General features: G+C 38.7%; 1 protein-coding gene across 2 annotated transcripts in view; it reads left to right on the top strand.

Moving 5' to 3' along the window:
• Window positions 1-2,093: 2,093 nt before the first annotated feature.
• LOC105033812 (vacuolar protein sorting-associated protein 54, chloroplastic) overlaps window positions 2,094-12,718 on the top strand; it is a 43,391-nt gene continuing 32,766 nt past the window's right edge. For both annotated transcript variants that reach the window (XM_073256320.1, XM_073256321.1), the window contains exons 1-3: window positions 2,094-3,228; window positions 9,904-9,966; window positions 10,402-10,481. In XM_073256320.1, coding sequence (XP_073112421.1) covers window positions 2,368-3,228; window positions 9,904-9,966; window positions 10,402-10,481 — 1,004 coding nt within the window. In that variant the 5' untranslated portion in view covers window positions 2,094-2,367. The remainder of the gene's footprint in view (window positions 3,229-9,903; window positions 9,967-10,401; window positions 10,482-12,718) is intronic.

The raw sequence follows: 12,718 nt of genomic DNA on the forward strand, positions 1-12,718 counted from the left end.
ACAGGAAGGGGGTCTGTGATTAGCGTGTTGCACCGCCATGTATGGCAGCTGCATTAACTCTAGCATAAGCTCTTAATGTTGATTTATAATTGTATACTTAGCATTAACTGAGATGGATGAAACATGATAATAGACTGAGATCTAACGGGATATGTCATATAACAAGTGAATCCTGCTATAACCATACTCTCTAAGAAACGGTCCGTGTATATGATGGATGTCAGTGGATCACACATTATTTGATCAAATAGATGATTGCTCCGTCAAGATCTTTTCAATACGTTGCCAATTAGAGCTTAACAATCTTTCAATTCTCGAGACCTTAAGTGTGCACTTCAAATTATGCCTAACTAAGGTGTATTGAATAATATGCACATAAGCTTTTTCTTTCTTGCTGCCTGATAGGAATCTATTTTGCCATGGACGCTTCATTATGTTCGTTTATTTCTCTATTTGAACCAGAAATTTCTTCTAGAATGTTACTAATATGATTTTGAGTATATGCATAGATTACATGTGGTCTATCTTTCCACCACTAGCATTTTTATTTGTGATGCATATTTATCACAGATGAAGTTAAATGTGTTATGTCTATTGTCTTCAGATGCTTAAAAGTTGTTACATGTTTCAACTTCAATCTTGACTTGTTGGAAATCCAAAAAATCCTAGTTCTCAAACTCAACCGATTCACGGGCAACAGTGAAGCTTCATATACTCTGGCTAATCTAATATAAATAGGAATGCTTGGTGAAGAGAATTCTTGAAGCTAGCCGAAATAATTGAATTAAGGCTTGATGGTTGTGGTTATGTATCGACCTGTCAACATGACATTCTACATACTCTTGTTTGAAGATCTAATGTGCTACAATTTTTATTTGTTATCACACTAAAGGTATGGTTGAGCAATTAAGATGGGACTTATCAGTTAATTGTACACAGTTATGTCTTCATCCAGAGTATCCGTTTCCATCTTAAATTCCACTACTGCTATGATGTATTCTCTTTGGTTTTACGGATCATGAGACCGAGTATTATGGAGTGAAAAATAGCATAATGCTGTAGGACGTGATGTGTACTGATGCATATCTTTTTATTTGTTCATTCATCTATTTGAATTGTTGAGATTATTAACTCAAACTAAATTTATCATTCTTATCTTTCAAGAGATAGCTAAGAGGTTTCTCTGATAACATCCTCTATTCGATCAAGGACTTTGAAGATCAAGAACTTATTTGGGAATGATATTGCAGGGCTAGAAAGTGCTTTATAGAGGGCAAAAAACACTTTGGAAGATAAAATGATGCTGGTAAAAAAATGAGAAATATTTTGGCCATACATTTATATCTTCAATTCATAGATGCCATTTGTATTTATCATCATAGGATAATCACAAATATATATGCTAGTCATACATTAAGTTTTGCCAGGATAAATAATAGAAAGATATAACAACAAGTGTTGAATAATAATATAAACATTAATATTGTTATTTGTTCAAATCATCATACATAAAATAAAAAATTATGATCTATACAAATAATATTTCTGGTTCTCATTACTATTTATTACATGTGCATGATGAATAATAGTTATTCTTCTTACTGTATGTTTTTATTCAGAGTATAATAATTCTTAAATGATTACACTCCATCACTATCCTTTTGCCGTTGTATTATGTAACTCCCAAAATGTAAAATTGAGATCATGTATCCAGCAATCTTTCAAAGGCATCCATTTGGCTTCACTCTATATATTATATCTCACTTTAAAAATGATAAAAAATGCATCCATTAAAAAGACAAAATACTATCTCCTTTTGTGAGCAAAGGAGTTTATACAATTATCATCCAACTATAAATTTATCAAAATTTAACCCTGACATCATAAGCAGGGCTGACCCAAGCGACCTGTAAGTGTAGCCCAAAAGAGTCAGCGGTGGGCCACCTGGAATCCTGGGCCGGGAAGGATAGCCGTTACGACGCGCGACCTTGCTTGAGAGGACAGGCAAAGGCAACCGAATAAACACGTGCACTGCACGTGCCAACGCACCGTCAAATGCCAAAATCGCTCCCCACTGGAGTCCAGCAAATAAACGCGAGCTCCCTCCCATACTAAAATCGTCAAAAAAAAACCCCGCGGATCCCCACATCCCTTCTCTCCTCGTCAGAGAGAAATAAACTCTTCTCCTACCCCCTCCTCCCTCACTCTCTAGATCTGAACTCCCTCCATCGCATTCCAGTTCTTGTATATCAAACCAGATCGCGATCGGATCCGCGACCCCTCTCTCCCCCAGTTCCCAAATCTTGGCTCTACGACCCTGGAATTAGGGTTCCTCTGATGCCTCTCCCCCTCTGAGCCTTCGCCGTGATGGAAGCGCCGCCTTCCCAGCCGGGAAGGCCCCCACTCCGCACCGCCACCGACGGCGTCCCCCGCCCCCGCGACCCGATCGCCCTCGGCCGCTCCAGCTCCGCCTCCAGCCGATCCGACTTCGAATCCCCCTCTTTCTCCTCCGCCTCCACCGCCGCCGTCAGCCAGAGCCTCTCCTCCATCCTCAACAACCCCCACGCCGGCCGCTCCGACGCCTCCTGGACCCTCTGGTGGCCCTCCGCCTCCGCCACCGTTCCCGACCCTCCCCCTCCGCTCGCTCCCTCCATCTCCCTCCCTGACGTCTCCCGCGCCGACTTCCAGCCCTATCTCTCCGCGATCTTTGAGCCCTACTCTCGCTTCGAGGATGTCCGCAATCACAGTTCCAAGGAGACCGCCGCCGCAGCCGTCGACGGCGAGGTCCGCGGCCTGGGGGAGGCATTGGTCGCGTGCCTCCGGGAGGTGCCGTCCCTCTTCTTCAAGGAGGATTTTGCGTTGGAGGAGGGCACGACGTTCCGTGCCGCCTGCCCCTTCTCGCCGTCGGCCCAGGAGAATACTGCGCTCCAGGAGAGACTGACGCAATACCTGGATGTGGTGGAGATGCACCTGGTGAGGGAGATCTCACTGCGGTCAAACTCGTTCTTCGAGGCTCAGGGGCAGCTGCAGAGCTTGAACGGGGAGATTGTGGAGGCGTGTATGAGAATTCGGGAGCTGAAGGAGACGATCAGGATCTTGACTGGTGATCTTGTGGGAACTGCGAGGCAGGTGCAGGAGCTGAATGCCACGCGGGGGAACCTTGTCGCGTTGCACCAGAAGCTCACCGTAATATTATATGTCAGCCAGGCGCTCTCAGCATTGAAACTGGTGCGTGATTTTTCTTTAAATTTTGTTTTTGGATCAGATTTGCAATATGTTGTCAAACAAGATAGAGATTATCATTATAAAGTGCTTAAACTGTATATATAAAATTTTTGAGATTTTAGGAATCAACACAAACGCTGCAAGTAATTGAAATGAGTGCTGCTGCTGCTGCTTTTGTTAACCATTATGCCACCTATTCAACTTGTAGAATGCGTGTTGTTGTTGGGAGACTGAATTGCAGAAATGATGATCTTTGAGAAGTTAAATCTGTGGGTTCTTTGTGATGTCCTGAGTGCTTTTCAAATTATATATAACAGTAGTAAATATCTCCACAGATTAGAGTAGGCGTGATGTGACATAATGCCTAATTTATCTTTTCTAGTAGATTAGCTTGTCATGTATATGCAGGTTGCTTGGACAGATGTATATTAGTGCTGTGTGGCCCATATGTTGGGTGGCCAATGGGGCATGTATACATATCAAAAATGTGATTACGGAACATGTTTGGATTATCATATTTAAAAAATGGTCCTTAATGCGACAAGTGAAGAGAGTTTTTAGTCAAGGTTGATGGATAAGAGATACCACAAGCTGATTGGCTTCAGTACTTACTGTTTACTATATAAAAGAAGTGAGAGATTATTCAATACATATATAAGATGATAAGCGGTAGAAAGATTAAGTGGTGAGTGCACTTGGCTAGCTTATAAGCCCTAGAAGTGGAAGCACTGAAACATATGGAATACTTGAGAATTGCAAAGCTTTAAACATGGGGATGATGAAACTGATGCTCATTTAGGAAAATTTTCTCTAGTTCTTTGAAGTAGTGGCAAGAGGCAGCTTCAACTGGCAAGTTGTAGGCCACATCAAACTAATAAAATATTTAACTTTAGTCCTTTTTGCTAAAGGATCATTGGAAATAGTGTTTAGATGATGATTGGAGGTGGTTAAATCATTGGATATTAAACCAAAATTATTAAAGTATTTTCTTTGAGCATTTATAACATCAGTTTGTAAGTAGAGCTAGAAATAAGTAGAATGTTCATTAATAATGTTATATAGAGTTTACAAGCAATGTCTCTTAGAGTTTTATGTATCTAATAGTTGTCTTGTGGGTAGTAGTCATCTAAGGGGCTACAATCTAGAGATGATTGTATCCAAAAAGAGGGACAAATTTTGGGCTTTAAAAGAAAATATAAGATGAGAGAAAAATATAGTACATTCACATTGGGGACTTGTTTTACACACATGGCATAGCTTCAAGCCTTTCCTAATTAAATATAATCCAAGACTTCATGTAGCAAGATAATCAGAGTCCTTCAGCCATAATTAGAAGACTATCAAGATTGCATTTATTTAGTTAGTATACAAATTTAGACTGCAGATTAATCCTACTTAGGGTCTGTTTGGATATTTCTATAGGATTGAGCTGAAATCTTGCAGGAATCAGGTCTGTTGGTCCATCTAACTTGCATCTTTTAAGGGCCTGCCCAAATCTCAATCTCTAGGATGCATGAAGAAAAAAGGATCCAGAGGGGTTTTTTCTTCTTCCCATAGGATTTGGGTTGGGAGGTGTTTGGTTGATAGAGCCATGCTTAAATAGATGGATCAACCCACTAATCCTGAAGGTTTTTTAGTCCAATCCTATAGAATTATCCAAATAGGGCCTTAATATTAAACAATCCAGTGTCCTTAGGTTGATCTTGCTGGAATGGAAAGCGAAAATATAATTAAGGAAATCTAAACATATAATTACAGGATGCATCCATATTGGCTGCTATGCTTTGTTTGTTATGTCTCTTAGCTTCCATAAATTTTCCAATTAATCATTGGCATATTCAAAGGATTCAAGGATTCATTACTGGTTTCAAAAGCAAGGAGTGAAGTGTTGTGTATCATACTTGTGTAGTCATTTTCTTTTTCTTTAATAAGGCGGAGAGATCATACTTGTTTGGTATGAATACATCCAATAAAGTCAAAAAATAAAGTATCATGCAAAATAGCTGGAACAGATAATAGATCAATCTACAAAACTCCACCCGAATGCTCTGCTACATAGGAGGTGACCCAGTTCGCAGCCCTATTCACCTTCTGATATGTGTCTAGTACCCAAGGAGACACTCCTTCGAGGCCTGCCAGATGTCATGCAGAAGTGGGTGAGTTGTAGATGTCCCCATCCGGTCCTGGATCCACTTGATGGTAGTAGTAGAATCACCCTCAATGACTAGGTGGTCACACTTACGCTGTCTAAGGGGTGGCATAACATGCTTATAATGCTAACACTTGGTTGGCATTGGAATTGAAGCACAATTTCATAGGAAGATTTCAATTGATATGCAAAGATATTCTGTGTATTTTACATGGATTAATTCTTATTTTATTGCACCAATGTCGACTATTGACATGCTATAAACAGAAAAAAGGTCCATTAACTATGTTATAGAAGTCCGGGTTCGTGGATATTTGTCTTGATTTGCGAACTTGTGGTATTTCATCATAGAAATTGGCATTGATTAGTATTATTCACATAATAACATGAATATATTTACAATTCATAATAAAAAGGTACATATGGATGCTTGTTTAGTTTATACGTCAACGAATGTTTAGTGTCAGTACAATGGGAAATTCATATAATGGTGGTAACATGGAAGCTTATATACAATAGAATACACAAAGTTTTGATCAAGATTTGCCAAATTGGTACTGGGATCTGTACCAGTCAACAATTAGAATGGCATGGTAAAGGATCATTCCATGCCGTTCTTGGACGAACATAATCTTTTTCCCATTTTTAAATTGAAGTCAGCAAACCATTTGCTGACTTCATTGTAGCAAGTTGACAATATTTGCTGACTCCACTATAGCAAGGTGGCAAACCATTTGCCGACTTCAGTTCAAAAATGACAAAATAAAATCACAATCCTCTATCTTGCTTTTTTCGAATGGCGGGAGAGTCTTTCCCGCGCTCCCTCCCTCCCTCTGTGTGTGTGTTTGTGTCTCTTTCTCCTCCTCCCCCTCCCTTGCCTGATTTTTTGAACTGAGGGGTGGAACCATATTGGTTCACCTTCGCTATGGTTCGGGATGCCCCGAACCAGGCGGTTGGGGGTGGTACGGTGAACACTGCTCCCGACCTTTGTTTTGATGTAAAGTGATGATGTTTTATCATTATCATGATTAATCTAAAGCTTGTACACTACTGATTACTGTGATTTATAAACTTTGTTTTGGTGTGAAGTGATGATATTTTGCTGTTACAATTGTCAAATCTGTAGATCTAGCTTTCAAATTCTTAAAAGACAGAAAGAGAGAGAAAAACCAACGGTGAAGAGTTCAATATCACTTACAAGTTCTAGACAACTTACTGGATAATTGTTTAGGATGGTTGCAAATTGATTTAATTGAATAAGTAGAGTAAAAGCTTCTACCACATGTTTGATCCATGTTAGTGTATTGTAATGATGCACATTGACGTGAGTTTACAAGCATTGATGTGGGCTGATACACATGAAATAGGGGTGTGCACTGTATGCCATGCCAATAACCTATTAAGACAATGCATATTGCAGAATCTGTATGTAAGGAAGGGTGCTTAAGCTTTGTTTGACATTGTCTATAGAGCTTTCACTAGTAAAGCTTCTAATAGAAAGCTGTTTGTTGTTTGGCATCTACATTTTTAAATTGATAGGAAAATTCAACATTCGTCTTATAAACATTTTAGAAAGCATTTTTAGTATCAAGAAATGACAATAAAGGATGTTGCATTGTGCTTTCTATTATCTAATTATTTGTATTATCAAATCTATTATTATATAGTATTTTATATTTTATAAATTATTTATTCTGATATTTTAATTTACATTATATATAATATGAAATATAATATTATTTTTATAATGTTATTATATCATTAATATAATATTATGATATTAGAATGTAATAATATAATACATTGTAATAAGTTATTATTATATAATATAATAATAGTATTATATCATGTTATATTATATTATGTTATAATGGGTATTCTTTTCTTTGCAGAATTCTCATTAAAATGAAGATAGTTTTCCAACATGTCTTAGGTAGAGTTTTGTTCAAATGCTCCAAATTGGAGCTTCTTTCAAGTAGTTTTTTTCTTTTAAGCTTTTGGAGGACGTAGAAAGTTATTTCAAAATTTTTACTAAATACCTCAAAATTACCCAAAAGAGTTTTTGGCCCTCCCAAAGCAACACCAAACATGGTCTTAATTCTTTGGTAGGAAGCAATGAAATTGATATTTAAAGCTTTTATTGAATTTGATATAGTAAAGCATACAAACTATGGCTTGCCGAATTGTCCTAAACCAGGCGGTTCGAGGCATGTCAAACCCTACCAGTGGCTAATTGGTGCGGTTCAAGCATTCGATTTGGAACGCCAGTAAAAACGGAGTGAAAGAGAAGCAAAGAGAGGAAGAGAGAGAGGAGGGAAGAAGAGAGAAAGGCCGGCAATGGTTTGTTGAGGCCATCGAGGCTTCCAGGGCTCCGTAAGATGTGAGAATAGAGAGATAGAGAGTGAGAAGGTAGAAAAGCAGAGGGAGGGAAAGGTGGCAGGGAGGCTGTTGGGTGGCCGCCATGGCCATCGGATGGCCCAAAACTACCCCATGGCCATTGTGGGATTGAAATAGGGGTGAAGTGAAGCCAGCAAGCCATTGTCGGCTTCACGGTGTATCGTGTTTTTAAAAAAACATGCCTAAACAGGGGTGAAGCCCCTGTTTCGAACTTGTGATGGCTACGGGATGGTTTTGGGCCGTGCAGCAGCCACAGAGGCCCCTCAGCAGCCCTTTGATAGCCTCTCTGCCGTCTTCCCCTTACTCCTTTTCTCTTCTTTTCCTGCTTTCTATCTCTTTCTGCTCTCATTTTCTCTCATAGAGTGCGGAGCTCAGGTGGCTTTCGTGGCCCTCCGGTGGCTTTTGCGGCACTTCGGTGGCCACCACCAATGTCTCCACTAGCCTCCCTTTCACTCCCTCTCCTCTCTTTGTTTCTCTCTTTTCCTCCTTGGTTCATCCCTTGTTTCTGTGTCGGTTCGGGCCTGATACGGTCCGGTACGGAGGCATGCCGACTTGTACCATCTGTCAGCTGGCACGGGGTCCGGTTCTGAGTCGGCGATCCTTGAGAGAAACAATTACAAGTTTACAACAATGTTGTTATTCAATAATAAAACATTCTTTTTTTAAACGTTGAATTCTTTTTTGTAACTATTTGTTTACTAGTTTTGTTATTTTGGAAAGGGGATAAGTTGTATGCAATTCATTTGGTTTCCATGAGGAATGTTAGTGACTGATGTAATGTTTTTACTTGTTGGGATGGTAGTAAGTCATTTATCCTATTGTAGGCATCACTTGAAATTTATGGGGGGTCAAGGAGAGTTGTTTTGGAGGTGTGAGAGTGAAATTACATTGAGGATGACTTTGATGGGCCTAAATGTGAAGGCATAGAGGTAGAGGTGCTGAGAGGGTGGAGATCTCATGTAATGAATGGATGTGAGTGTGCGAAGAGGTGGCTAGGACGGAATTTTTGGGGAAACTTATTTTTATTACTTGTAGAAGTTGCTGTCATCAGATAACTATATTTGGTCGATGAGATGAAGGTCCTAGTGTTGCAATTAAGGTTCACAATTTTGGTACCATACCCCGTACCGGTTTCATGCTGATAAAGTGTTGGTATACTTTGTGAGTCAGTTCAGAATACTGAGACTAGTTAAGCCCCTTGTGCCGAGTCTCGGTTTGGTACTGGCACGGTATGCTGCTTCCAGTATGGAACAGTACATACAGTGAACTTTGGTTGCAATGTCAGATTGTAATAAATTTTTATATTATTAGTATAGATAAAAGAGGTGGAAAATGTGGTTTGTATGTCTTAGAAGCTTATTATAATTGTAATTATGCTAGGAAAAGGTGATTTTATGCACTCCAAGATGATAGGGGATATATCTTGGAATGATTTTGATCTTGAGAATGAATAGCAGGGACTTAGGGGTGTTATAGTAGAAAACAGTAATGTCAAAGGAGATCCAATTATTGCATGTATGAGAACATTCTATTGGTAGGAAGTTTAACACGGTTGCCATTTGATTATTTGAAAATTACACCAAGGATATGAGCTGCTTCCTTGCAATTGAGGGGGCGAGCAGGTCCAGCAGGAGCTTATTTGTAAAATATAAAGCTTCATAAAGTTTTAACTTCACTAGCAGAAGGGAACTGATATAACAGATAAATGAGTTATCAGAGGTTATATTTAGACATATCACTGTATTGTTACTATCAGAGACATCCTTACTCTGGTACTTTGTCAAAGCATACTTCATCTTGTGATTGTTTGTATGTCTCTTCATTTGAACCATGGCACTTGATTATTGAAGATAATAATCCTTTCCAAAAAAATGGTGCACTTCAAGCTTGAGCATGACCCATCAGCATCGCATCTTTTGCTCTTAATATTGGTTAAAATCAGGTGCTTGTTAAGATTTGATATTTGTTGTAACCTTTGCCAATTCTAATAACTGATATTGTAAGTTTAATTATTATAATTATTGCTTGGTAATTTGGGCCCCATTTCTTTTTGGTTAATTTATGCTTACTATCTTTTGTATTAATCCTTTGTAAGTATGATGATATGTATTAATGCACTTGACCTCATGCAGCTTGTTGCTGCAGCGGATTGTGCTGGTGCTCTAGATATCACAGATGACTTGCATCATTTGCTGGTAATTTTCTATGTAATTAGATATGTTTCGTTATTGCTCAAGAATATCTTCGTCTTATGTTGGTTAGGTTATATCATATGGAAATACCCACTTCCATTCACAGCACTTGGCCCATGATGTGTGATTCTGAGTTTGATATTAACTTGATGAAAATCTAGAGTCAAATAAAATGCTTATGGTAGGGGCTGGTTCATTCAATGGAACAGACCATTTAATCATGAGTTTACTCCAAAGGAAATTGCAAATGGCTCTAGTGGTTTGGAGTAATGCTTGTTATATTGAACTGTTGAGTTCTGGTACTTTTTTCTTTAAATTTTCTGATCAACAGTAAGTTTGTGGTTGATAATGAGCCTTTCCTTCCACAGTTCTCATTCTGTTTTGAATTTTGTGAAATTTGATCCTCTATGACTCATGCTTTCCATTCTTGATAAATAGGAAACTGATGAGCTTGCTGGTCTTCATTGTTTTCGCCATCTTCGTGACCAATTGGCAACGACCTTAGATTCAATAAACAGGTGCAGTTTTAATGGTGGCCTATAACTATATGATTTTTGCCTTAAAATTCAATCTTTGTAGTCATGATTGATAATATCTCATGAGGAGAACTACCTCTCAATGTTAATTTAGTTTGGGTGTATTTTTCTTGTGGCTAAATTTTTTTGCATTCACTGCTAACTCATCTAGAATAATGCCTGTGTGACTCATTTCATGATGTTATTCTGGTTCTGCTCTCATTGTCTGTAAGCAATTATTAACTTGACACTGTTGAAATTAGCTTCAGCTTAATTAACGCAATGGGGCATACATATGTACTTATATGTGAAAACATGAAGAGAGATTACATTCCTACTAGTATTATATGAGTTAAAATTGTTGTTGTGCTTATCATTAATAGTGTGAAATGTCTGTAAACAAATGGTATGTTGTCTAAGAGGTTCTTATCTGTGTGATGAATGATTAACATACAGAATTACCAAGTGGTATCGTGCAGTCATGTTCATGCTAATTGAGGATCGTCATAATACTTTAAATGCATATGGGCCTTTTTTGGATCTCTCATATACACATAAAAATCTTCTCCTACACTGTTTGGGAACTGAGGCTACTGAGGGTGTGATACTTACTGTGCCACGGAAGTAAAGGAGAACCCTCAACCACCAACTCCTAGTCAAATGATAAATGAAAGTGTTAACGATACTCTTAAACAATCTAATGTAGTCTATACTACATATGCACTTGTGTTACTGGACCAAATGATTGGAGCTGAAAGGTCCTTAACAGAGGCAAATGAGACGAAGCTTCAGTTAGGCTTGAACTGATTACAAAAGTATGCTTAGATTCAGTTGGTAATGTTGCAACAGCTTTCATAATTGAAATTAGTGGTGTTTGAACAATTGGAGATGACAAGGGGCCTGCACCTCTTAAAAGTTTCAAATCCCATATCAAATGGTTGTCTGGTAGATTTAGAATCACTAACTCATCACTTTGGTTGCTATGTCGATATTGAGGAGGTGTGCTGAAGATGATATATTCCTTTTGCTAATATCAACAACAAACTAAATGTTAGATCTTTATGAACTATGGAGTACCGAACCATGTAAACATTTTGTTTTGTCTTTTGGCAATTTTTAGGTAGCTGTAAGGCAAAATATTATGAAAAATGGCAATCATCTTTCGAGGCATGTCCAACAAAAAATATGGTCGAACATAAGGCCTTACTACTATTCAGATTTGAACAAGAGAAATCTGCATTATGTCGGATGGCTTCTACTGTTTCATTAGAGTTTTGAGATGGCAGGACTATGCTGTCAAACTATGGAATATTGGAACTTGAGGAGCAAATTTTGGAATTGGAAAAGTTAACGCAAGAATCTAGCATCCTTGAAATGGTCTATAATATGTTGTTAAAGCTAACCTAATACCTGCTCGTAATACATGAACATGAAGGTGCATGTATACTTACCATGCAATTGTATAAGCAAAGCATCTCAATAATTAACAAATGATGTGCCCTTCTTCTCTTCAAATAAATTATGTTGATGAACAAAAGGTCAACATGCTTCACCGATTATATCACAATTTAACTCAAAGCAAGGTTTTAAATCTCGTGGGACGAGGTTGTCCCGATTTTTTCATGGAATAGGATGCGCCGCCATCCCAACCCATCTCGACATTTGAGACAGAGGATGTTCCAAGGCGTCCCGATCGGGACGCTGGGATGCTGGCGGGATGGTCCTATCCCGACATATGGGATGGCACCCCGTCCTGGTGTCTCGCAGGGCATCCTGTTAGGACCTGAATCCTTGACTCAAAGTGAATCTAACAGTACTAGTGGTTTAAATATTGGTATCGAGCCCTATATTGATTTTGCCTCGAAATGTTATGACATCAGCATGATTGGGAAGGACCAAGAACATCAATACAAAAAAGAATAATAAGCAATTGGTGGCTACCAGCACAGTCAGTATGAACTGTAGGTACATAACTGGTCTGTAGCAGTCCCATTGAAGAGATTACTGGTGTCCTGCACCCATGCTGGTACTGTTTTTCTGTTGGAACTGTATGGTATTAATGGTACCATACCAAACTGGTGGTATTGAACCCTCACATATTTAAGGTTCTACCTGTAGAAGATGATGTTTCAACCTGCAAACATTCAACTAGCCATGACATTGTATTTGACGGGCGTGGGTCGAAATACTTCACTTTAACCAGAAAAGAGTTGTTTTCTGTTAGATTTTCTTTTGTTTTT

Source organism: Elaeis guineensis, chromosome 4 (genome assembly GCF_000442705.2).
Source record: "Elaeis guineensis isolate ETL-2024a chromosome 4, EG11, whole genome shotgun sequence".
NCBI classification, from domain to species: Eukaryota; Viridiplantae; Streptophyta; class Magnoliopsida; order Arecales; family Arecaceae; genus Elaeis; species Elaeis guineensis.